This window comes from Heteronotia binoei, chromosome 20, assembly GCF_032191835.1.
Source record: "Heteronotia binoei isolate CCM8104 ecotype False Entrance Well chromosome 20, APGP_CSIRO_Hbin_v1, whole genome shotgun sequence".
Classification (NCBI taxonomy): domain Eukaryota; kingdom Metazoa; phylum Chordata; class Lepidosauria; order Squamata; family Gekkonidae; genus Heteronotia; species Heteronotia binoei.
Window position 1 is genome coordinate 3,901,745 of NC_083242.1, and position 26,424 is coordinate 3,928,168.

The 26,424-nt window shown below is 47.2% G+C and overlaps 1 protein-coding gene across 1 annotated transcript; it reads right to left on the reverse strand.

Moving 5' to 3' along the window:
• Nucleotides 1-236: 236 nt before the first annotated feature.
• On the reverse strand, nt 237-26,388 carry METTL22 (methyltransferase 22, Kin17 lysine). The gene is made up of 12 exons (XM_060260611.1): nt 26,361-26,388; nt 23,207-23,255; nt 18,856-19,010; nt 16,971-17,321; nt 16,095-16,135; nt 15,642-15,786; nt 14,455-14,526; nt 12,947-13,000; nt 12,658-12,738; nt 9,684-9,786; nt 3,781-3,949; nt 237-445 (listed from the first exon to the last, which is right to left on the reverse strand). Exons 3-12 carry the CDS (start codon nt 18,959-18,961, stop codon nt 380-382), a joined length of 1,188 nt encoding a protein of 395 aa, XP_060116594.1. The 5' UTR covers nt 18,962-19,010; nt 23,207-23,255; nt 26,361-26,388; the 3' UTR covers nt 237-379.
• Nucleotides 26,389-26,424: the final 36 nt, after the last annotated feature.

Here is a 26,424-nt window from a genome sequence, read left to right on the forward strand (position 1 = left end):
CTTACGATCGCCTTCCTTTCCTCTCCCCACAACAGACACCCTGTGAGGCAGGTGGGGCTGAGAGAGCTCTGAGAGAACTGCTCTTGAGAGAACAGCTCTGAGAGAACTTGTGACTGACCCAGGATCACCCAGCTGGCTGCATGCAGAGAAAGAGTGGGGAATCATACGTGGTTCTTCAGATTAGAGTCCGCTGCTCTTAACCACTGCACCAAACAGACCATAAATCACAATCAAGATTTGCTTCCATGGGTATATTTAATCAGCTGTTAAGCACACACCCCAGACCAATTTAGTTCCCGGTTTGACACAGAGGATGTTTTTTTTAGCAAAAACCTCCAAGGAAATTATTCTATAAACAAATGTAGAAAAGTTTTGGCTTCTATTTCTGTTTTTCCAGAGTGCTGCTCTTTTCAGAGGTCCGAACTGCAGTAATCTTCCACAACTCCTGGCGGGGGAAGGGGGAGGGAAGAGAAAACACAAAATTTGATAAACCCTCATTAATCAAGACAAACTATTTGAAGACTGTGTGACCTCAAGTTTCTACCTAGGACTTAGAACTTCATTATTAGAACACAAAATATCTTGGAAGCTCTCTTTCATTTGAATTACTCGGGGAGGGGGAGGGGGTTTACATTGCAGAAGAACTCACCTAGCCCTATGAGATGGGGTTACCAATCCCTGGGGATCGGGCAGGGGATCCTCTAGTTTGGAGGCCCTCTCTCCACTTCAGAGTCACCAGAAAGCTGGTGGTTGGGGGTAGAAAAATGTCTGCTGGGCACTCCATTATTCTCTATGGAGGCCGATTCCCATAGGGCAGGGGTGGCCAACAGTAGCTCTCCAGATGTTTTTTGCCTACAACTCCCATCAGCCCCAGCCAGCATGGCCAATGGCTGGGGCTGATGGGAGTTGTAGGCAAAAAAACATCTGGAGAGCTACCGTTGGCCACCCCTGCCATAGGGTATAGTGGAGAATTGATCTGTGGGTATCTGGGGTGGGGCTGTTTTTTGAGGCAGAGGCACCAAATTTTCAGCATAGCATCCGGTGCCTCTCCTCAAAACACCCTCCAAGTTTTAAAAAGACTTGACCAGGTGGTCCAATTCTATGAGCCCCCAAAGGGGCCCCTGTCCTTCATGTTTTCCAATGGAGGGAAGGCATTTAAAAAGTGTGCGGTCCCTTTAAATGATATGGCCAGAACTCCCTTTGGAGTTCAGTAATGCTTGTCACACTCTTGCTCCTGGCTCCATCCCCAAAGTCCCCAGATATTTCAGCAACTGGACTTGGCAACCCTACTATGAGAGGAGAAGACGTTTTGAAATCTCAGTGTGCAGAACTCCACGAAGCAGCCGTTCCCATCTTCTCTAGCAACGTGTGTAACCTGCTCACATGCAAATCCTGAAAAGCCGCTGAACTATCTAGCAGGTTGAACTGCCACAGATGGTACCTCTATCGGTGTAAAACATCACTAGCAACAGCAGACTCAACCGAAGCGGTGAGAATAAAAATGGCTGCAGGTTCTGCAAACTGACCTAATGAAGTTTCAGGTTTCCTTCATTCAGTGCCCCTTCATGACCCCTCAACTGAATTTTTGTGTTCACACAAGAATGTAAAAACATCTGTCTTGGATCAGACCGATGGTCCGGCATCCTCTCTCACACACAGTAGCTTTACTAGATGCCCCCAGAAGGCCTTTAAGACTGTCACGGAAATGAAAACCAATCAGCCAATATCATAATGCCCCTGTATATATCTCTGGTGCCGCATCTTTTAGAATACTGTGTACAGTTCTAGTCACAGCATCTCAAACAAGCGATTACAGCACTGAAAAAGATGCAGAAAAGGGCGACTAAAATTATTAAAGAGATGGAACACCTTTCCGAAGAGGAAATGTTGAAGAGGTTAGGGCTCTTTAGCTTGGAGAAATGACAATTGAGGGGTGACATGATAAGAGGTTTACAAAATTATGCATGGGACAGAGAGGGCAGAGAAAGAAGTCCTTTTCTCTCTATTCACAATACAAGAACTCATGGGCTCTCGATGAAATTAATGAACAGTGAGCTCAGAACAGATAAAAGGAAATACTTCTTCACCCAAAGAGTCATTAATGTGTGGAATTCACTGCTGCAGGATGTGGTGGTGGCTACAAGCATAGTCAGCTTCAAGAGGAGACTGGATACACATCTGGAGCAGAAGTTCATCAGTGGCTCTTAACCACAATGTACAGATGGAACATTCTGTCTGGGGCAGTGATGCTCTGGCTTCTTGGGTGGCCCCAGAGGAGGACTTTTGGAGTTCTGGCCCTGATGGTGGACCTCCTGATGGCACCTGGGTTTTGGTTACTGTGTAACATAGTGCGTTGGACTGGAGGGGCCACCGGCCTGATCCAATATGGCTTCTTGTAGGTTCTTATGTCTGGGACAGTGATGCTCTGTCTTCTTAGTGCTGGGGGCAGGGGGGGCAACAGTGGAAAGACTTCTGAGGTTCTGCCCCTACTGATGGACCTCTAGATGGCATCTGGTTTTTGGCCACTGTGTGATAAAGTGTTGGACTGTGTGGGCCAATATGGCTTCTCTTATGATCTTATAGATACCAAAGCCACCCCAGCAACAACCCGTATTGAGCAGCATGGCTGCCTCTGAAAATGGGGGTTTCAATTAGCCATCATGGCAAACAGCCTTGGTCTTTTATACACAACATTACAACCAATGGTTTTCAAATGAGTGGAGGTCCTTGAATGGTTAACAGGGGCTTTTCAATGAGAAGATCCTGAACAAGGAGCTAACTTCTCTGAAGGACAGTTTCCCCATCCCTGATATCACCCCTGCAAGACAGACCCTTAGTAAATTGCCAGGTCCGTGGCGCATTGGCATAAGGCCCATTTTTGCCTCCAGTTCAGCTCTTTGACTGATGGTGATTAAACCAAGAATCAATTGGAGGGTACACAGAATCCTACGAATCAGAGTTGGAAGGGACATCCAGGGCCATCTAGTCCAACCCCCTACACAATGCAAGAAACTCACAAATACCTCCCCACCCCTAAATTCACAGGATCTTCACTGCTGTCAGATGGCCCTCTAGCCTCGGTTTAAGAACCTCCAAGGAAGGAGAGCCCACCACCTCCTGAGGAAGCCTGTTCCACTGAGGAACCCCTCTAAACTCACAAACACCTCCCCCTAAATTCACAGGATCTTCATTGCTGTCAGATGGCCATCTAGCCTCTGTTGAAAAACCTCCAAGGAAGGAGAGCCCACCACCTCCCAAGGTGGAAGCCTGTTCCACTGAGGAACTGCTCTAAACTCACAAATGCCTCCCCCTAAATTCACAGGATCTTCATTGCTGTCCGATGGCCATCTAGCCTCTGTATAAAAACCTCCAAGGAAGGAGAGCCACCACCTCCCAAAAAGGAAGCCTGTTCCACTGAGGAATTGCTCTAAACTCACAAATACCACCCCCCCCCCCAAATTCACAGGATCTTCACTGCTGTCAGATGGCCCTCTAGCCTCTGTTTAAAAACCTCCAAGGAAGGAGAGCCCACCACCTCCCGAGGAAGCCTGTTCCACTGAGGAACCACTCTAACGGTCAGAAAGTTCTTCCTAATGTTGAGCTGGAAACTCTTCTGATTTAATTTCAACCCATTGGTTCTGGTCCTATCTTCTAGGGCCACAGAAAACAATTCCACCCCATCCTCTCTATGACAGCCCTTCAAGGACTTGAAGATGGTGATCCTATCCCCTCTCTCTCCAGGCTAAACATGCTGTTAGGTTTCTGAACCTTGGTACCCACCAGCTGCTCGACTCGCTCGTAAACAATACACTGAGGGAAGGAGAGGCCAAGAGGCTCGATGATGTATCTCACTTTGCCGTCTCTGAGGTTCACCAGGTCATTTAGGGTGCTTCTAAAGTGACTGTACGCTTCACATGCAACGTCCATGCGTCTTAAGGTGAAGTTGAGCCTGGAAAGAGAGACATCATTTCATTTGGAGAATCCATATCCTGTTTTTCCAGAGCTCATCTCTTCAACGCTCAAAATATGGAACATTAATTCAACACAATATACAGTACCACCAACAAACAATAATTCAAAAATCCCTCTGAATTCACAATCCCTGCACTTCACAATCTAGCAATCTTGTCAGAAGCACGGCTTTTTTTGTAGCAGGAACTCCTTTTCATAATTGGCCACCGCCCCTCCCCACAATGTTAGCCAATCCTCTTGGAGCTTACAGTAGGCCCTGTACTAAGAGCCCTGTAAGCACTTGGAGGATTGGCTACATCAGGGTGGTGGTCTAATATGCAAAGAAGCTCCTGCTACAAAAAAAAGCCCTCATCAGAAGGACACCGGAGTGGCTGTTCGCTGGACCGTTTGGGGGTAAGCGGCTCCTGTTAGCTTAAGATTAACTCTTCCAGTAGGAGTTTAATGAATCTGGATACACCCCCTCCAAAGCCACTGGCTCGAAGCACCTGCCGCTGTAAGCACAGAATGCACTAAAACGGAAACACCAATGGCCCACTAACAGTGCAACCCTAAGGAGAGTTATTCCAGTGTAAGTGTATTCATTTCAGTGGGCTTAGACTGGAGTACCTGTCCTTAGGATTGCACTGTAAAAGCAGCACAAGCATCACAAAAAGCAGAAGCAGAAAGTACCCATCAGCAGGAAAAGCATAAACACAAAATATGAGAATAAAACAGCGTCAGCCGGAAGTCAAATGAGAAATTTTTTTTAAATAAATAAATCTTTTATTAAAAACAAAGATCTTTGACTTACAAATGCATACGAAGAAGAAGAAGATATTGGATTTATATCCCGCCCTCCACTCCGAAGAGTCTCAGAGCGGCTCACAATCTCCTTTCCCTTCCTCCCCCACAACAGACACCCTGTGAGGTAGATGAAGATATTGGATTTATATCCCGCCCTCCACTCCGAAGAGTCTCAGAGCGGCTCACAATCTCCTTTCCCTTCCTCCCCCACAACAGACACCCTGTGAGGTAGATGAAGATACTGGATTTATATCCCGCCCTCCACTCTGAAGAGTCTCAGAGCGGCTCACAATCTCCTTTCCCTTCCTCCCCCACAACAGACACCCTGTGAGGTAGATGAAGATATTGGATTTATATCCCGCCCTCCACTCCGAAGAGTCTCAGAGCGGCTCACAATCTCCTTTCCCTTCCTCCCCCACAACAGACACCCTGTGAGGTAGATGAAGATACTGGATTTATATCCCGCCCTCCACTCTGAAGAGTCTCAGAGCGGCTCACAATCTCCTTTCCCTTCCTCCCCCACAACAGACACCCTGTGAGGTAGATGAAGATACTGGATTTATATCCCGCCCTCCACTCCGAAGAGTCTCAGAGCGGCTCACAATCTCCTTTATCTTCCTCCCCCACAACAGACACCCTGTGAGGTAGATGAAGATACTGGATTTATATCCCGCCCTCCACTCCGAAGAGTCTCAGAGCGGCTCACAATCTCCTTTCCCTTCCTCCCCCACAACAGACACCCTGTGAGGTAGATGAAGATACTGGATTTATATCCCGCCCTCCACTCCGAAGAGTCTCAGAGCGGCTCACAATCTCCTTTATCTTCCTCCCCCACAACAGACACCCTGTGAGGTAGATGAGGATATTGGATTTATATCCCGCCCTCCACTCCGAAGAGTCTCAGAGCGGCTCACAATCTCCTTTACCTTCCTTCCCCACAACAGACACCCTGTGAGGTAGATGAAGATACTGGATTTATATCCAGCCCTCCACTCTGAAGAGTCTCAGAGCGGCTCACAATCTCCTTTCCCTTCCTCCCCCACAACAGACACCCTGTGAGGTAGATGAAGATACTGGATTTATATCCAGCCCTCCACTCTGAAGAGTCTCAGAGCGGCTCACAATCTCCTTTCCCTTCCTCCCCCACAACAGACACCCTGTGAGGTAGATGAAGATACTGGATTTATATCCAGCCCTCCACTCTGAAGAGTCTCAGAGCAGCTCACAATCTCCTTTATCTTCCTCCCCCACAACAGACACCCTGTGAGGTAGATGAAGATACTGGATTTATATCCTGCCCTCCACTCCGAAGAGTCTCAGAGCGGCTCACAATCTCCTTTATCTTCCTCCCCCACAACAGACACCCTGTGAGGTAGATGAAGATACTGGATTTATATCCCGCCCTCCACTCCGAAGAGTCTCAGAGCGGCTCACAATCTCCTTTCCCTTCCTCCCCCACAACAGACACCCTGTGAGGTAGATGAAGATATTGGATTTATATCCCACCCTCCACTCCGAAGAGTCTCAGAGCGGCTCACAATCTCCTTTACCTTCCTCCCCCACAACAGACACCCTGTGAGGTAGATGGAGATATTGGATTTATATCCCGCCCTCCACTCCGAAGAGTCTCAGAGCGGCTCACAATCTCCTTTCCCTTCCTCCCCCACAACAGACACCCTGTGAGGTAGATGAAGATATTGGATTTATATCCCACCCTCCACTCCGAAGAGTCTCAGAGCGGCTGACAATCCCCTTTCCCTTTCTCCCCCACAACAGTCACCCTGTGAGGTAGATGAAGATACTGGATTTATATCCCGCCCTCCGCTCCGAAGAGTCTCAGAGTGGCTCACAATCTCCTTTCCCTTCCTCCCCCACAACAGACACCCTGTGAGGTGGGTGGGGCTGGAGAGGGCTCTCCCAGCAGCTGCCCTTTCAAGGACAACCTCTGCCAGAGCTATGGCTGACCCAAGGCCATCTCAGCAGGTGCAAGTGGAGGAGTGGGGAATCAAACCCGGTTCTCCCAGATAGGAGTCCGCACACTTAACCACTACACCAAACGAAGAGCATAAAATTATAGCATTCAATAGCATTGCAAAAAATAGTTCAAAGAAATACTGCATAAAATAGCATGAACAGAGAATAACTAAACATAACTAAATACGAGCCAACCAAATAATACACCCAGAAATGCGCCTCTCAGACTTGAAATGACTAAAAATGAAGCCAAGAATGATAAGTGCAGTTGGAAGGAAGAATACGTTGCTCTGACATAAAATTAAAAATCGGGGCCCAGATAGATCGAAGCTTGATATGAGAACTTTCCGAATTCGAAAAGCTGTGGTTCACAAAGGTCGCAATTTTATGCACGATAAATTGATCCCAAACTTTATCATACCAGACTCTTAATGAAGGAGGCGAGGGGAGGTAATTTTTTTAAAAGGTGCTGCCAGCAACAAAGAGTCAAAGCTGACCAAAGTGCGTGAAGTTGTCCACCCTCCACAAATGTTTCGGAGAACAGCAAAGGTACCCTATAACGGGTTCGTTTGGAGCCTGGCAGAAGGCACCCCATGGACGATGGGTCACAACAGAAAAGGTCTTGCCCCTCCAGCCACCCCGCTCATTCCAGAGGGGAGGGGTGTGAGGAGCAGGGCCTTGGAATAGGATCTCAACAGTCATGCAGGTTCATAGGGCAACAGGCTGCCATCATGTCAAGCCGTTCAAATAATATTTCCCAAACGCTTATCTTAAAATGGAAAACAGCCGCCTTTTCCCACGAGAAGGTAATGCATGAACCCAACGGCAAATATTGGCCTGCGCAGCAGGTAAATAAGAGAACCCGACAAATTCCTTGTTGCTTCCGTGAGGACTCCTACACAGAGGATGTGGTGTGGGGAGGAGGCTATATTCTCTGCTGCTTGGCTGTCTCTACCGACAGCGAGATTTTCTTGTCAATCTCCCAGGGCTGGATTGCCTTGACATTTGCATTTTACCGTGACTGATGAACACAAGGCAAGAATCGATGCAAAGGAATTAAACAGGAGGAGAAAGGGGTAAAAAAACAAACAAACAAACAAACCCAAACACACACAAACCTTTAGGATAGTATTTGAAATCCTTTCTCTGTTTGGAGGGGGAGCAGAACAAATGTGGGTGGTGGGCTTCTAATCCTTAACCCTCTACGCTAGCGATTCCTTACTTCTATAAAATTATCTCTGCTTGCTTTTCTCCCAACACAGTTGAGGCCCAAGGGGGGGGGGTAAAGAACATCAAAATTTAAAAAAAAAAACCCAGTAAACTAATTTAATGCTTAAAACACTCCCAGTGTAACCAATGTTCCCTCTAAGCTGCAGAGTCTTGTGAGCAAAAATTCCACTTTGTGAGCTACTGGCGTTAAAGTTGTGAGCGACGGCATCAAGTAGTGGGCTCTGAGGCCATTTTTCCTGAGCTAAGACAAAAACGTGTGAGCTGGAGGCTCAAAACCTGCAAGCTAGCTCACGCTAACTCAGCTTAGAGGGAACACTGAGTGTAACCAAAGTAATACAGCAACTGGAGACTGTAACAATGGAAAACGCCCTGTTATCGATATCTTTAGCCTCTCAAACACTACTCAGCTTGCCCCAAATTCTCAAACAAATAAGGTTCTGCAGTCTGACTTGCAGATCAGTAAGGAGGGAATCATACGTTGTTGAAGGCTTTCACGATCGGAATTCATTAGCCGTTGCAGATTTCCCAGGCTGTGTGGCCGTGGTCTTGGCATTGTGAGACCTGATGTTTTGCCAGCAACTGTGACTGGCATCTTCAGAGGAATAACCCAGAAAACTGGAGATCTTTCTGGGTTAAACGGAGAAGAAGACAGTAGGCAGGTAATTTATATCCACTCAGGAAGGTGGGGTAGGGCTGAGTTATCTTGCAGATTGGTAAAGAGGGAGTTATCTTGCAGATTACTAAGAAAGGAATTATCTTCAGTTCCTCTGGGAGGACTGTTCCAAAGGAATGGGTGAGAAACTGAAAAGGCCGGTGTATGGGCAGGAGTGGCTTGTACACTGGCAAGAGAAGGGATGGCAAAGAGCCCGTTCTCTGGAGAAATAAAGCTTCTACAGGGGAAACTTCAGGGAGAGGGGTTCCAGAACGGGAAGGCTTTAAAGGTAAATGTTGGCATCTGGGACTGGGGAAAAGGAAGCTAGGGAAGGGACGTCAGAGTGGACATTATGTGTTCCTACCAGACAGCAAATGCTCTGCTGCGTTCTGCGCCTGCCACCTTCAAGAGCGGCAGCCCCATACAAAGAACGTTACAACATTCTTTGAGCTTGCTGGCACAATAGTACTGATCAATCTGCTGGCTCTATTGTTAGGACTGTGCAGACTGATCCCTGAAACTCTCTGGAGCGCTTTGTCAAACGTCAAGCATTAACAGCAGGTAATCCACCTCAAGTCCAAAACTTTTGCCCACCCTCCAAAAAAACCCCCCTTCCTCTAGCATAAGTGGATCTTCTGCCAGAGTAAGAGAACTCATTGCTACATGCCATTGTACATTTATCTGCTTTGATGGGTCAAGGGAAGTTCAGGGAAATTTCATGTCTGCACAGGCTCTCAAGTATGCTTCTCTTGTCAAGCGCTCTTGATGGAACTGCAGCCAATCTGGAACTCTATGCGACAATTTCCATCAAAACACTTCTCACCCGTTTAATTCTGCCCTGATGATAGCAATTGTTTTCCAGATGCTTGAAAAATCCGATTGCTCTTATGAATGCGGAGTGAGGCTAACAACTTTGTTTTCTGTGCTCTCCAAAGAGCGGCTTCCTCTTCTAAACACGGAGAGCGCCTTAACTAGTCCGTTCTGGAAGCTTTTTCAGAACACAGCCTTGTGTTAAGAACAGTCGCAACGGACGCACTGCGTGTTGCATGATGCGGTTAGAGGCGCCACTCACCTCTTCTCTATCGACAGGTAGACAGTGCAGGGGTTTTTCAAGTTGTGGGTGATTCGGTACAGCGTTCGGAAGAAAGCGTCTGTTAGATCATCATCGTAAAATACTGCGAGAGAGAAAAGAAAGAAACAGGTCAGGAGAAAATGAGGGAGGAGGAGCGACCTTTTAATTGTCCCAAAGCTGGTTTCCAAAGCTGTTCTGAAGCTGTAGAACAAAGTAGGAGCCAAGTTCACCTTTAAGACCAACAAAGTTTTATTCAGAACGTAAGCTTTCCTGTGCTCCAAGCACACTTCATCAGATGAAGCATCAGGTACAGTGGGCAGAGCCGCACATGGCTGGCAGGCAGTGGCTCAGAATACAAAATGGTACAAATTTAAGATCCAATGACAGAATAGTAAAATTAACAAATTGAGCAAACCTTTGATCTGGGTGGCATGAGTATGAGAAAGCAATAAAACAGTAATATGTGAGAATGCCTGTCAATCACTCTATTATATGGGAAAGGAAAGGTCCCCTGTGCAAACACCAGTCGTTTCCGACTCGGGTGACGTTGCTTTCACAACGTTTTCACGGCAGGCTTTTTACGGGGTGGTTTGCCATTGCCTTCCCCAGTCCTCTACGCTTTCCCCCCAGCAAGCTGGGTACTCATTTGACCCACCTCAGAAGGATGGAAGGCTGAGTCAACCTCAAGCCGGCTACATGAAAACCTAGCTTCCGCCGGGTTTCCGCTGATCGAACGCAGGTCGTGAGAAGCTTAGGACTGCAGTACTGCAGCTTTAACACTCTGCGCCACGGGGCTCTTTATTATATAATTATCATTATATATTATAGTATTATATAGGAAAGGAAAGGTCCCCTGTGCAAGCACCAGTCGTTTCTGACCCTGGGGTGATGTTGCTTTCACAATGTTTTCACAGCAGACTTTTTATGAGGTGGTTTGCCATTGCCTTCCCCAGTCATCTATGCTTTCCTCCCAGCAAGCTGGGTACTCATTTTACTGACCTCGGAAGGATGGAAGCCTGAGTCAACCTTGGGCCAGCTACCTGAACCAGCTTCTGCTGGAATCGAACTCAGGTCGTGAGCAGAGCTTAGGACTGTGGTACTGAAGCTTTACCACTCTGCGCCACGGGGCCTTCCACTATTATATAAGCCTGGGCCAAAAAGAGGGTATTACTTTCTCAGAAGTGTTTCCATCCAACTAATTTAACTTTTAACATGTAACATACATATAGTTTGCCATTAGATCTATCTGTTTTGAAGCTGTTATCCATTTCAAGTCCTGATCATATGGTAGCGCCGTATACTGAATCACACCCTTGGTCCATTTGCCCAGTAAAATCTCTTTGAACGGGCAGGGGTTCTCTGGGGTCTTAGGCAAGGAAAGCCTCTTTCAATATCAGCTGCTGGAGATCCTTTATATGCGATGCCAAGGAAAAGGCAGGCTGAGCCAGTAGTAAGCATAGTGTTCTGCTTCAAACATGCTCAGGAAAATGCTGGTGGCCACTTTGGGGTCAGGAAGCAATTTTTCTCCAGGCCGGTTTGGCCAGGGATCCTGGAGGTTTTTTGCCATCTCCTGGGCCTGGAACAGGGGTCACCGGGGGTGTATGTGGAGGAAGTCTTTGTGGATTCCCTGCATTGTGCAGGGAGTTGGACTAGATGACCTTGGAGGTCCCTTCCAGCTCAATGATTGTATGACTCTACAATGCCTATTCAGAACTGGGGAGACCAGGATACAGGCCGAGTAAGCTGAGGCCAGTCACAATCCCTCAGCCCAACCTACCCCACAGGGTCACAGTGAGATTCAATGAGGGGAGGGCAACTGTGTGTGTATGCCACCTTGAACTTCTGGGAGTAGGAAGGGAGAGGCAAAAGGGGAGGGGGGGGTTGCCATCAAGTCACAACTGACTTACAATGACTCTGTAGGGCAGGGGTGGCCAAACTTGCTGAATGTAAGAGCCACACAGAATAAACATAAGGTGTTTGAGAGCCACAAGACAAGGGAGGGAGGGAGGGAGGGAGGGAGGGAGGGAGGGAGGAAGGAAGGAAGGAAGGAAGGAAGGAAGGAAGGAAGGAAGGAAGGAAGGAAGGAAGGAAGGAAGGAAGGAAGGAAGGAAGGAAGGAAGGAAGGAAGGAAGGAAGGAAGGAAGGAAGGAAGGAAGGAAGGAAAGGAGGGAGGGAGGGAGGGGAGGTGAGGGGAAAGGAAGGGAGGGAGGGAGGGAGGAAAATAGATGGGGATGGGAAGGGAGAGGAAGGTGGAAAGAAAGCAACTTTAAATACATTTAAGTGAATTAAAGAGAAAAATACCTTCCCCAAACCAGCCGACAGGGCAGCAGGGACTTTGAGAGCCACACAATGTGTGTGAAAGAGCCACATTTGGCTCCCGAGCCAAAGTTTGGCCACTCCTGCTGTAGGGTTTTCAAGGCAGGAGATGTTCAGAAGTGGTTTGCTGTGTGTGTCATGACCCTGGTATTCCTTCAAAGTCTCCCATCCCAATAGTAGCCAGGGCCGACCCTGCTTACCTTCCCAGATCTGACGAGGTTAAGCTAGCCTGGGCTGTCTGAGTCAGGGTAGGATAAAAGCAGATCGATGTAATTTGGAGGCTCATAAACACACGTGAAGCTGTCTGATACTGAATTAGACCATCAGTCCCCATGAAGGTCAGTCTGGTCTACTCAGACCAGCAGCTGCTCTCCAGGATCTCAGGCTGAGGCCTTTCCCATCACGTCCTGCTCGGTCCTTTTCACTGGAGATGCCGGGGATTGAACCTGGGACCTTCTGCATGGCCAGCAAATGTTCTCCTGCTAAGCCACAGCCTCTCTTAAGTAGAGCAGGGAAGGGGCAATATGGAAATCCCACTCTACCCCCCCTCCCGTCCCACCAAACTGAACAGTTCAAGCGGGTTGTTTGTCATTTGACTGGAGGCTTCAGGCCTTCCCCTGGAAGCCTTGGTTCTTCCCTAAGACCTCCATGCCCTTACCATCAGCAGCTAAAATCACAGTGGTGAGGTCATGCAGCTCCGCGATCTCTTCGTCAGACCAGCTGTGGGAAATATCAGGATCTGAGCAAAACAAAAAAAATGCAGGAAGGACTTAAGCCATTTCATTGCGGCAGATAACTGTGACCCACCACAAACCTGGGTCTGGTGATTCCTGTATCCTGCCTGCCCCCCCCCCCCTTGGGAGCCCACGGGGAAGGGCTCTCATTATAAGTTCATGGACAGAAAAGCATCCACTCCTGCTTTTTAAGAAATCCAAGTCGTTACCTACCAGTGCAAAGCTCATCTTGCAGCCAGTCCAACATCCTGACCTTAACTTCACTTCCTGTAAGTCAATTAGAGAGGACGTGTTGATAACCATTAAGCAGGAAATGCAGCAAAAATTTCTTACAGTTGGAGAATTAAAAAATGCAGAAGACAGGAGGGAATTCTAATCTGAAGACTAGGAGGGACATTAAGTGAAGGGGAGTTTAACCTTCCAACCCCTCCAGAACCCTGGGAACTGGAGTCTTGGGAAGACACCAATCACTCCCTCCCTCATTTATTTAAAACATTTTACAGGTTTACTTTTCTCCCAGGCAACTGGCCCCTAAGATGAGGAGGAGGAAGAGTTGGTCTTATACGCCACCTTCGCTACCCGAAGGAGCCTCGCGTCTTACAATCGCTTTTCCCTTCCCCTCCCCACAACAGACACCCTGTGAGGCAGGTGGGGCTGAGAGAGCTCTGAGAGAAACTGCTCTTGGGACTGGCCCAAGGTCACCCAGCTGGCTTCATGAGGAGAAGTGGGGAATCAGTTTCGGTTTCAGTTTATTTCAGTTTATATCCCGCCCTTCCCACCGAAGCGGCTCAGGGAGGCTCACAACATAAGATCTAACATAGATTTTGGTTTTAAAAATACATCAATTTACAACAATTAAAACAGTAAAATAATAAAACAAATAAAACAGCGATCTGACAGAATACTACACTACAGCGTTCTATAAAGTTTCCAATGCCAGTTAGTTATAGGCTAGCCAGAAGAGGGCTGTCTTACAGGCCCTGCGGAACTGGCCAAGGTCCCGCAGGGCCCTCACCTCTTCCGGCAGCTGGTTCCACCAGCAAGGAGCTGTTGCCGAAAAGGCCCTGTCCCTGGTGGATTTCAGACGGGCCTCCTTTGGCCCGGGGATAGCAAGCAGATTTTGAGAGCCCGATCTCAGTACTCTCTGGAGAACATGTGGGGAGAGACGGTCCCTAAGGTAGGCAGGTCCTAGGCCATATAAGGCTTTAAAGGTAATAACCAGCACCTTGTACCGGACTCAAACTTGGTTCCCCAGATGAGAGCCTGCCGCTCTTAACCACTACACCACACTGGAACAGATTCAACACCATATAAATCACAGGAAGTTTCAATCCTCAAACCGTTCAAACTGCCAGCAGTTAATGAGGCCTTGTTTGTCACGTTTAGACACATTCAAAAGTAAACAACCCCACAAGAGAAAAAGAAAATCCCCTCTGCTCCAGGAGAGCTTGGCCTCTTGGCAATTGTCTCTGCAGTCTGAGGTCATGAGTCTTGCTGCCCTGGTAGAACTATAGCCTTGATGCTCTGGGTCTTATCCCCTATAAAATGCTCCCAACCAGGTACAATTTTACTCTCTCAGATTCCAACAGCCCTTCAGCGGTCAGCCATAACACTTAAAGGTGGTTCAAAACTTCGTTAAGATTTGTGCAACAGACTTGCCCAAGGAAACGTTCTCAAGAGCACCTCCCGGCCAACATTCTCAGTTTACAAACAGACCTTACCGGCTGGCTCGCAGAGGTGTTTGTTTAAAGCGACGTTGCGTTCGCACATGTCCAGAAGATCTTCGCCGACATCTGGGGAAACATTTGGAGAAGCGAGTGTGACGCTTCTTGGAGCCAAGATGATGGGAAGTGCAAAGAACGAGAGCAGAGCAAAACCAAAGGGAAGAGCTGGGTTCGAGTCCAGTAGCACCACAGATACCAAGAAGATTTCAAGGGTAGAAGCTTCTGAGAGAGAAAACGCCCTATCTGATGAAGGGAATTTTTGACTCTCAAAAGCTTTTGTTGACTCTCAAAAGATCTTATTTGGTCTCAAAGGTGCAACTGGACTCGAATCCAGGCCGTTTTGCAGACTAACACAGCAATCCTTCCCAAAGCCAAAGACAGATGCCCTCCAAGTTTTTCCTCCTGCTTTTAAATGTTTCATCTCAACAGACTGCTCTTCAGGCTATTTTTTTAAAAAAAGCAAGCACCCAAGAACAACTGATCCATTTATTTATTTAATTCATATGTACCCCTCCACCTCCCCCCCCCCCCGATGGGAACCCAAAACAGCCTGCATTGTTTCCCTCTCCGTTTTATTCTTGCAACGACTCTGTGGGACGGGTTAGGCTGAGTGGGCGTGACTGGCCCACAGTCATCCAGCCGGCTTCTGTGGCATGAGTGTGTCAAGTCTGCTTTAATTCTGGTCAAGTCTGCATCCAATCTTTGGTTCAGGAGAAATGTATCCTGGGTAAAGCCACACTGTATGCCAATGCTGCTAGCTTGATCCTTCCTCACCCCACTCCCTTCCTTTGTTATGTAGTGTTGCTTTGAAATGGGAATATGGGAAAGAGATTATAGAGCCTTCTCAGGCAAGAGTGTCGGGGGAGTCTAAAGGCGGGAAGGCACTCAAGGCCAAGCCAGGCCTGAGAAAGAAATTGTAACATCAATGTGTGAATGTGCCCTGCATAGAGTGCCCCTCCCTCAAGAATCCCTTTGATGTGTACCTTAAATGCTGACCTTTACTGTATGATCTCCAGTCTTTCAATTTCTACTGTAGTCGATAGACATGATAACAATAAACTAGCAACTTTGTATCAGCAAAGTCTCGTTATTGAATCAAGCCGACTTGACAGAGTGGGGATTCGAACCTGGGTCTCCCAGATGCTAGTCTGACACTCTCCACCCAAAACGCAAGAAGAAGATACCCGTGCAGTAAACAGTCTTGGCGGCCGTTGCCATGGCAATACTGACGATCCCTGTGCCTCCCCCGAGCTCCAGCACCGTGCAGTCTTTGAACAGGTCTCGCTCCGAGAGGATGTAGTCCACGAGCAGGAACGCCCCTCTCCAGACCTTTAGAACAGGAGGCCGAAGTTAGAGGAAGAGCAGGGTTTTGATACCCCGCTTTCCTCTACCTGGAGGAGTCTCAAAGCCGTTTACAATCTCCTTCCCTTCCTCTCGCCACAACAGGCAACCTGTGAGGCTGAGACAGCTCTGAGAGAATTGTGACTGGCCCAAGGTCACCCAGCAGGAGTGGGGAATCGAACCCGGTTCTCCAGATCAGAGTCCGCCACTGTTACCCGCTGTGCTATGCTGGCTTAGTACGGGATGGCATGAACAAAGGATAAATGGTTGAGGGTTGGCCAAAAAAAGCTACCCACCTGTTTGCCAGCATCTTCCAAAGGGGTTGCCATGGTGTGCTCTGGGGAAAAGAATGCAAAACAAGTAATGGAAAAAGCACTTCGATTCATAGCTTTCTTTCATTTAAACACGTTTCTGTGAAATGCCTTGAAGCGTCTGGCATGGAGTGGTAGGCTGGGCTTTGCCTGGCTCCCCACAGAACCTGTCTGCATGGGATCATGGCAAGATGCAAGATGCACTTATTTGCTTAGAGGATTCAGCCTCTCAAGTTTGCATTCCCCCATCGTAGCTTGGGGGGGGGGGGCTGCTGGATGCTGACTTACAGTTGGAAACTCAAGTTGTGGCCATTCCTCAAAGAGCAGAATCTCACCACAGTGATCCGTGCTTTGATCGAATCCAGGTTAGATTCCTGGAATGACTTTTATGTGAGGCTGCCATTAAAAAACTGTTAAGGAAATATCAATTGGTCCAGATGGTGGCGGGGTGGTAGGGAGAGATAACCGTGAAAGATCTGCACTGAGTGCCCATCTGTTTCTGGACATAAATCAAAGTACCTTTAGGGCCCTAAACGACTTGGGACCAGGGGAGCTGAAGGACTGCCTCCACTCCTATTGTCTAGCCCACCTTTACATTCTCTTCTGAAGCCTCAGTCTCTCAGCCGCTGCCTTTCAGTTTCAGTTAATTTCAATTTATATCCCGCCCTTCCCACCGAAGTGGCTCAGGGCGGCTCACAACATTTAGAGATGAAGCGGATGACAACTGGAAACAGGGCCTTTTTGGTAGTGGCTCCTTGCGTGGGAAATGCTCTTCCCCTTGAGGTTTGTCCACCCAGAATTATATTTGGATCATTCTACAAAGAATGAAATCAGTCTGTGTCCCAATGCTGCATTACTGACCTATTCTAATAACTTCACAGTTGCTGCTGTCTTTATGTTCTTCCTCTTCCAAGATGTCGCTGCCTTTTGTCAAAATGATGGGACATACTTTGTTCCTGGAGAGATTCTCGGCTTCTTCATCGGGCAACTGAGGCTTTCGGACAAGTTCCAAATCCCCGTCTTCGTCCAACAGAGCTTCGATCCCTTCAGAAGCCTTTCTTTCCTTGGCAGAGTCATTCGGGTTATCCTCCTTCTCCAACTCTTTTCCATACGTCTGCCGGCACTTAATGTTTTCTTTTTTAAAGTCTGTCTCTTTTTCCCCAAGATCGCAGCAACTTTTGTCCAGAAGGAGATTGAACTGTGAGAGAAACACTGAAAAGGGAAGAATCTGAGGTCTGATGGTGCCGCGTAAGAAGCACGAACACTGTAAATATTTTGTCCAACAAAACAAAACCTGGCAAGCAAAGGAATTATATTTTGTGAGAGTTCATCAGGGTGGTTCAGGAGCCACATGTGGTTCAATATGGTTTCACACATATTGTGTGGCTCTCAAAGCTCCCACCATCCCATTGGCAGACTTGGAAAAGGCACTGCTCTCTTTAAATCACTTCTCCAAGCCAAGCCAGCTGAAAGTTTGGCGAATGCATTTAAAGTTGCTTTTTTCCACCTCTCTCTCCCTCCCCCATCCATTTTCTTTCTTTCCTTCCTTCTACCTTTCAACCATCTGATGTTTATCTCATGTGGCTCTCAAACATCTGTCATTTATTCTATGTGGCTCTTACATTAAGCAAGTTTGGCTAACCCTGATCTAGACCTTCCCTAGATCGATAATTAATCTGCAGCTCCCCAAATATCTGTCCATTAAATAAACCTACAAGTAGGACATCTTTCAGTTTTGACAAAGAGCTTCCTTACCTGTCTGGATTTGGTATTACTAAATAGGACTCTGATGACACTGCCCTTGTATTAGCCCATTAAGACTTCAGCAAGCTTCCAACCAAAGGGAAAGCATAGCTAAGTCCTAGGAATTCACTGCCACAGGAAATGGTGGTGGCAACAAGCATAGCCAGCTTCAAGAGGACACTGGATAAACATATGGAGCAGAGATCCATCAGTGGCTGTTAGTCACAAGTTATGGATGGAACGCACTGCGTGGGGCAGTGATGCTCTGTCTTCTTGGCGGCCTCCTGGTAGACCTCCTTACTGGTACCTGGGTTTTGGCCTCTGTGCGACACAGAGTGCTGGACTTGGGCCATTGGCCAGATCCAACGTAGCTTCTCTTACGTAAGGTGTTTTAGTGCCCAGGCAGGGTCAAAGAAGAAGATGATGATATTGGATTTATATCCCGCCCTCCACTCCGAAGAGTCTCAGAGCGGCTCACAATCTCCTTTACCTTCCTCCCCCACAAAAGACACCCTGTGAGGTGGGTGGGGCTGGAGAGGGCTCTCACAGCAGCTGCCCTTTCAAGGACAACCTCTGCCAGAGCTACGGCTGACCCAAGGCCATTCCAGCAGGTGCAAGTGGAGGAGTGGGGAATCAAACCCGGTTCTCCCAGATAAGAGTCCGCACACTTAACCACTACACCAAACTGGCTCTCCAGCTTCCACTGGTGCGGAAGATGGGAAGAGATTCTGAAAAGCTCCACCAACTAACTCAGCATCGTTTGCTGTGGGCATTTTGGCTAAAAATGGTGGCAGTCTAGTAAGGATCCTGGAAACCAAGGAAGCTCCATGTAGCAGACTGAACGGGATGGAGAAGTCCTGCAAAAGGCTGGCAGATCACACGGCAATGAGGGATTATTGGCTCCTTGTTCTGAGCACTTCCCCTGTAAAAGCTGCTGAAAAACCAGCCGTGGCACAAAAGAATTTACCTGCAAAAAAAGTCACAGATCCTTTGGAAAGATTACCTGGCTGGCCGACGGTGTTCAGTCTCACCATAAGATGCCGTTTGCTGGGCGTGTGCATGTGGACATCAGACAAAACAGTGTCGCTCCGAAACGTCACCTCATCCATAGCCTCCCTCTCTCCTGCACCTGCTATGGCGCGCTGGTGATGGAAGCATCTGGAATTGGAAGACACAAACGGCTTCAGATGAAAAAGTGGGAGCTGGGGGGGGGGGGAGGCTGGTGGTCAGCCTGTTTTAGATCCACTGGAGAGAATAGTGGGGAAAGAGCTGGCTGTTTCAAACTGGTATGCCCCACGTGTGTATGTGCATGTGTTAACTGCCATCATCGCTTCTGACTCCTGGCAACCTACGAATCGATGCCTTCCCAAGCGTCCTATCAGTAACAGCCTTCTCAGGCCTTGCAAATGGAGCGCCCTCGCGGCATCCGTGGCGGAGTCCATCTATCTCCTGTTGGGTCTTCCTCTTTCCCCTGCTGCCTTCCGCTTCTCCTAGCATGATTGTCTTTCCCAGTGAGACCAGTCTCCTCATAATGTGACCAAATTATGACAGCTTCAGTTTAGTCGTTTTGGCTTCTAGGGAGAATTCAAGCTCGAGTTGATCTATAACCCAGTTACTTGTCCTTTAGGTGGTCTCTGGGTGTGTAAAACTCCTCCGACACCACATTTCAAATGAACCAACTTTCTTCCTGTCAGCTTCTCTCCTTGTCCAACTTCACACCCATACAAAGGCATGAACTACCTTCATCTTGGTAGCCAGTAACTCATTCTTAACGCTTAAGAATCTTTTCTAATTCCTCCATGACTGCCCTTCCCAGTCTCCATCGCCTACGGATTTCTTGGCTGCAGTCTCCCTGCTGGTTAATGAAGATGACGACTGTAGATTTATACCCCGCCCTTGTCTCTGAATAAGTCTTGCAGCGGCTTACAATATCCTTTTAACGCCCCCCCCCCCTCAACAACAGACACCCTGTGAGGTAGGTGGAGCCGAGAGAGCTCTCCCAGCAGCTGCCCTTTCAAAGACAACTCCTACAAGAGCTATGGCTAACCCACGGCCATTCCAACAGGTGCAAGTGGAGGAGTGGGGAATCAAACTTGGTTCTTCCAGATAAGAAGAAGATGAAGAAGATATTGGATTTATATCCCGCCCTCCACTCCGAAGAGTCTCAGAGCGGCTCACAATCTCCTTTACCTTCCTCCCCCACAACAAACACCCTGTGAGGTGGGTGGGGCTGGAGAGGGCTCTCACAGCAGCTGCCCTTTCAAGGACAACCTCTGCCAGAGCTATGGCTGACCCAAGGCCATGCTAGCAGGTGCAAGTGGAGGAGTGGGGAATCAAACCCGGTTCTCCCAGATAAGAGTCCACACACTTAACCACTACACCAAACTGGCTCTCCACTACACCAAACTGGCTCTCCAGATAAGAGTCCGCACACTTAACCACTACACCAAATCAGCTCTCAGGAATAGAATATAAAATGTACTGTTTCCTAAAACCTCTCCAGCCGATTCTGCCAGCCCCTTGGCCTTGTGTGGAATCTTACCCCCCTGGCTTGATCAGCCTTCTCTGCACTGAACTGCTGCAGGCCTCCTCTCCCTTCAACAGCTGCATCACTGCTCGAAACTTTTCTTAAGAGGGAGATACAAATTTTGGGGGAAGTTAGCACCAGATGGATTTGGTCTGAAGTGCAGTGGTTGAAGGCAAAGGAGCCAGGTGTCTTACCTTGGGCCCCTGATTCTCAACTCACTAAGGCCCAGTCGCCGCTCCTTCTGTCACCTGGCCCCCCCCAGCTTTCCAGAGCTGTCTTCCTACTACACTTCCCAGCTTTCTGCCTCCCTTCCATATTCATCTCATGCAGGCCCTCTCTCCCCAAAGAGCCCTCAGATCACCTGCACAATCACCATTCTGCAACCTCTCATTCCGTCTCAGCAGACAGGACATTTGTCCCGAAAGCAACAGTCCTCTGGAACGGCCTACTTGAATAGGTACAGAAGTGACTTCTTTGGCCACCTTTGGGAAGGGCTGCAAAACTGTTTTATTTCGGAAGGCATCTGCTGGAAACTAAAATGCATAGGCTGTGGTTGTAATCTGCATGTTTGTTTTCAGTCTGCGCGGTTGTTTTAATCGCTGTGTGTGTTTCATTCCTTACTTGAATTTGTATTGGTTTTTTTACTTTTGTTTCCAGCATGCTTGTTTTTATGTTGATAATTAAACTTTTGTGTGTGTGGTCTTGCAACTTGAGTCTAAGGAACTTTAAATAAACAAGCAGACCATTCCACCACACCGGGAACACATAAATATTTTAGCGTTTTTTGGGGGGGGGGAGGTGTCACTTCATAACATTGTGAGTTTCCACGCACATCCCAAGTCAGTTAGCACCATTCAGTGTTAGGCTGCCAACGCAGCAAGGACAATCAAAATATAAACATTCTACAAGGTGTAGCACAGAGATAGGGCTCCTCTCCCAATTGACAGCTGACTTTTTATTTTTTGAAAGTCATCCAGGGATGCTTCTGGTGATGATGTAAAGCAGTCCAGATGTCTCACATGAGCAGCTCTTTACAGAAGGAATGCTAACCCCTGCGGTCTAACTGTGCAGCTAGGGAAGGGATCGCTTGACTCTTATGAGTGACAGAATTGCGTTTGGCCTGTAATGGGGTTGAAGAAACACGTCCAGCACATTGGGGCACACGGAGCTCATGAATAAGGTTCTCAGCGGCCAATAAACCACTTAGTCCTGAGTGACTGGCATAAATCTGAGGCTCCTTTTCAAATGCAACTAATGGTCCTGCTGGCAAATTCTCGTTCCTCCCAGGCTTCTAAATACAGTCGTAAATAAACCTCCTTGCAAACCAGGATTGGACTATGGTGTAGAAGCCTGATTGGCCAGCGAGTGGACTAACCAGACTTTGCTTGGACACCATCAAAAAACTGCAGTTTGTTCCACAGGAGGAAATCTTAACAGCTCCACCGCCACACTTGGGGAGGAAGAAGGGAATGCTCCAGTTCATCCCTGACTTTTAGCCTGGTCTTGAATAAACACAGTTAGGTCTGGTTTGATCTTAGAACAGATAAAAAGAAGCACTTCTCCACCCCAAAAGAGTCATAAACACATGGAATTCGCTGCCACAGGAAGCGGTGGAGGCTACAGGCATAGACATGCTTCAAGAGGGATTTGGATAAATATATAGAGCAGTGGTCCATCAGTGGCTATTAGCTGCAAGATCTAGATGGAACACTCTGTCTGAGGCAGTGATGCTCTGTATTCTTGGTGCTTGGGGGGAGCAACAGTGGGAGGGTTTCTGGAGTTCTGGCCCCACTGGTGGACCTCTTGATGGAAACTGCATTTTGGCTGCTGTGTGACAGAGTGTTGGACTGGATGGGCCATTGGCCTGATCCAAGATGGCTTCTCTTATGTTCTTATGCTCTTATCTGCAGGTTCTCGCCTTGGAGAGGAAGTTAGGCCTAACTAGGGCTTCTGTATTTTCAAAGATCATTACCCTGTCCTCCTTTTCCCTCTTTCAACTTATTGTTTGTTTTTGACACTGCTTCTTCTCTCTCTAGCTGTAATCTGATTTAGGGAAAGTAGTATAGCATTCAGTGCTACAGAGAAAAGCAAGAGAATGAGCCAAACTGGTGTATGTCCGGCTGTCATTAAAGGTAGAGAAGTAATGTCAGGACTGACAGCTATTTACCCTTAGAATTTTATGCATGGATTATCTTTTTTGCATTCTTTCACTCATCCACACAAAACACAACCAGGTTTTAGTAACACACAGTAAATTAATGAGAGAGAAATCCAAGTGCAGTAAACGTATCTAAGACATAATACTTTTACCACTTACACAATCAATTATCTGCGATTCTGTAAATAAAGAAAACAAGGATAGCATTTCTTTTCAATCTTAAAAAACACCTTTGACCAACCAAAATTGTACCATAGGTTAGTAACAGTCTCTAGATCAGTAGTTTCTGTGAGCAATGCAACAGCTAAAATTTTATATTTAAATGTTAAAGGCAAACCTTTCTGACTGTTTCTTTTGTTGATTACATTGTGTATACTAACATATACTTTTTTAAACTATTTGGGGTACCTTTCTTAATTTTTAAAATCATTTCTCAATTCACTTAAATCTGACATCAGTACGTCTTTACAAGAAACTGCAAAACTGCAGTTTAGGACTTGTGTAAAAAAATCACTTCCTAAATTATTTCAGAAATCTCAGAGCGGCTCCAAACATTGTTCCTGAATACACAGTCTAGAGTAGGCTTTGAATTCCCTTTGCAATCGATTTGGTGCAAGACAGAAATCCTCTCCCTTTTGAACATTTCAATGCATAAATTAATCTACCTACCTTTGAATTCTTCTATTTATCCTAATTGCTATGCTGTCTTTCAGAGGATCTGCGATTTAAACAAAACTGATTTACGGAAAAGGAAAAAAAACCTACATTCATTTCAAGCAATTTATTGTGGAAAACCTACATTCATTTCAAGCAATTTATTGTGGAAAACTTTTTCAGCATGGTTGAACAAATATTCAGAGTTGGTAAATATGACTAATATTTCTAAATTTTTCCTGGGCATGCCAAACCCCCGCCTCAGATTTTTAAAACTTCAGAAAGCAAAGCAGGGTAAAAATAGTTTTAAAACAGATTTTAAAACTTCTAGTGCAAGGTTTCTTTTTAGAGGCTCAATATTTTCACACTCCTAGGTCTTAGGAACCCAATATGGCCTGAGACTTTTGTCATGTTTCTCAAGACTGTTAATGCTAAATGTAATAAGAAGCTTCTAAAAATGATACATATCCATCCAGGCACTACAATCCATCTTGTTTTGTGGATGTAAACGGTAAAGGTAGTTCCCTGTGCAAGCACCAGTCGTTTCCAACTCTGGGGTGACGTTGCTTTCACGTTTTCATGGCAGACTTTTTACAGGGTGGTTTGCCATTGTCTTCCCCAGTCACCTACACTTCCCACCCAGCAAGCTGGGGACTCATTTTACCGACCTCGGAAGGATGGCGGCTGAGTCAACCTGAGCTGGCTACCTGAAACCAGCTTCCGCTGGAATCAAACTCAGGTCGTGAGCAGAGAGTTCAGACTGCAGTACTGCAGCTTTACCACAGATCCACAAAACTCAACATGGCTCCTTGTCATGCAGAATGAAGCAATTCCCATCGTTCAAACTGCTGCAAGCCACCTCGGAGGTCAATTTCAGAAAGCAAAGCAGGGTGAAAATACAAACAAACAAATAATTGAACCTTACTAGGGATCTCATAGAAATCTGTAGAAAACACTTCAAAAGGATCAAGAATTAATTGAAAGGTGTTCCCACTCCCCCCCAACCCTCCCAATAGCAACCAGCCTCCAAAAGTAATGCAGAAGGAAAAAGATGACAGAGGCCTCTAACAAGGGTTATTGGTGGTAAGAGGCAGTTACTTCTGCTAAGTAGTCTAATACATCTAGACAATTGAGATTTTCAGTGCTATTCTAAGCAGTCACATCTTTCTGTATTCATTAAGAGGGGTGATCCAGGTGTGTAGCTGTGTTGGTCTAAAGTTCGAGTCCAATGGCACCTTCAAGACCAACTCAGTTTTATTCTGGGCATGATCTTTCAAGTGCACACACCCTTCTTCAGATACTACATTATGAAGGGTGTAACACTTCTTAGAATGCTGGTGCTGCTACACTACTACATAATCTTCATTTCTGAGAAAAGGAGTGCAGCGCAGCAGAACCCAAGAATAATTTCTCTGGGCTCAGCACACACACAAACACACACTCTTTCCATCCCATGCATTCAGCCCACCTTATTACAAATGTCTGTTTTATTTCTAAAGGATATACCTAGACCATATTGCACCAACCCTAATAGAATGTTCACATTTTCTCTCTCTCTCCCCCTCACCAATTCCTGGACCCCAGACAGGAGACAAGCTAAAAGGAATAAGACCTGCAATGAGGTAGAGGTGTAAATGCAAGGGACCCAGTCTTATACAACCACACAAAAAACCAAAATCAAAAAAGGGATTTTGACAGGTATCCTGAAAGGGTCAAGAACTAAGGCATTAAAAAACCCCAGGTTCTTCTAGTTCAAAATGCTACATGGTCCCTCCCTCCCATTTCACACAGCCTAAATATATAAAAAGGGAAATGAAAAGGCTTATAGCCATGGTATGCACCATCCCACAAAAACCAGAACTTGTGCATGTTTTCTTTATTTAAACTGTTTTGTTTCTTAAATTGTTGATTTAAGCTATATTTAGGTGTTTTTGTAAGCTGGTTTGGGTCCCCATGGAAAGAAATGTAGGACAATTAGATTTCTAAACAACTACAACAACAAAAATTCCAGGGGGGTTGGGAGGGATGGCTGCTACACAGTCTAAATTTACAGAAAACTGAAAAAGCACTCTCCACATGCCCAGAGGCATCTTCATTGTAAATCTTAGTTCTTCAAGTTAAGTCTTTCAGATGCCATAAAATTAACTTCTTAAATGGTTCTTAGTTGTCATAGCTCAAACATGCAAAGCAGCTGCCAAGACACTCTGCTAGGGTGGCCAATCCCCAGGTGGGGGCAGGGGATCCCCCGGTTTGGAGACCCTACCCCCGCTTCAGGGTCATCAGAAAGATGGGGGGGGAGAGGGAAATTTCTGCTGGGCACTCCATGATTCCCTAAGGAGACCAAATCCCATAGGGTATAATGGTGAATTGATCTGCAGATACCTGGTGTTCTACGGGGGCTATTTTCTGAGGCAGAGGCACCAGATATGCAGCATAGCATCCGGTGCCTCTCCTTAAAACACCCTCCAACTTTCAAAAAGATTGGACCAGGGGGTCCAATTCTATGAGCCCCCAAAGAGGTGCCCCTATCCTTCATTCTTTCCCATAGAGGGAAGGCAGTCAAAAGGTGTGTGGTCCCTTTAAAAGTGATGGCCAGAAGAACTCCCTTTGGAGTTCAATTCTTCTTGTCATACCCTTTATCCTCACAACAACCCTGTGAAGTAGTTAGGCTGAGGGAGAGAGAGACTGACTGACCCCAGGTCACCCATTGAGTTTTATGGCAGATCCTGGCTTTCTCTGACTCTTAATTACTACACCTGGTTCATGGGAAGGTCGCCGTTTTGGCTGCAGTAAGCTCTCAAGTAGTCTCCTGGCTCCACCCCCAAAGTCTCCCGGCTCCTCCCCTAAAGACCCCAGCTGTCCTTGAATTGAACTTGGCAAGCCTACACTCTGCACATGCGCAGAGGCACAGCCGAGCACCTCAACGGAAATGAAGGGCCCTGGCAAAGACTATTATGGGATGGAGGCAGGAACCTAGCAACCTCTGAAGTGGGGAAAGCGGGACCTCCTTCCTGCCAAAGCCGAAAAACAGCCTCTGAGGGGGCTGCAAATTCGCCTCGCCTCTCACCTCACCTCCCCTCCCTCAGCGGCCCACCCGAAACGTCTCCACCCGACGCCGCCATTTTGCCTCTCCCCCCTCCCCGCCCTGCGCGACGCCACGCCCACTCACTTCCGGCGCCGTCCGTGGCCCCGCGGGGTCACGTGCTCCCTTTGGGCCCGCCCACTCCAGAGCC

Bases quoted from the DNA above. Each gene is read 5' to 3' on its own strand.
- METTL22 (XM_060260611.1), bottom strand. From the start codon at position 18,961: ATGGATGAGGTGACGTTTCGGAGCGACACTGTTTTGTCTGATGTCCAC. The intron at 14,527-15,641 runs GTATCTTCTTCT...ATGTTTCCCCAG, and splicing joins CAAGACTGTTTACTGCACGG to ATGTCGGCGAAGATCTTCTG. The intron at 9,787-12,657 runs GTAAGGGCATGG...TCTCTCTCGCAG, and splicing joins TGTGATTTTAGCTGCTGATG to TATTTTACGATGATGATCTA.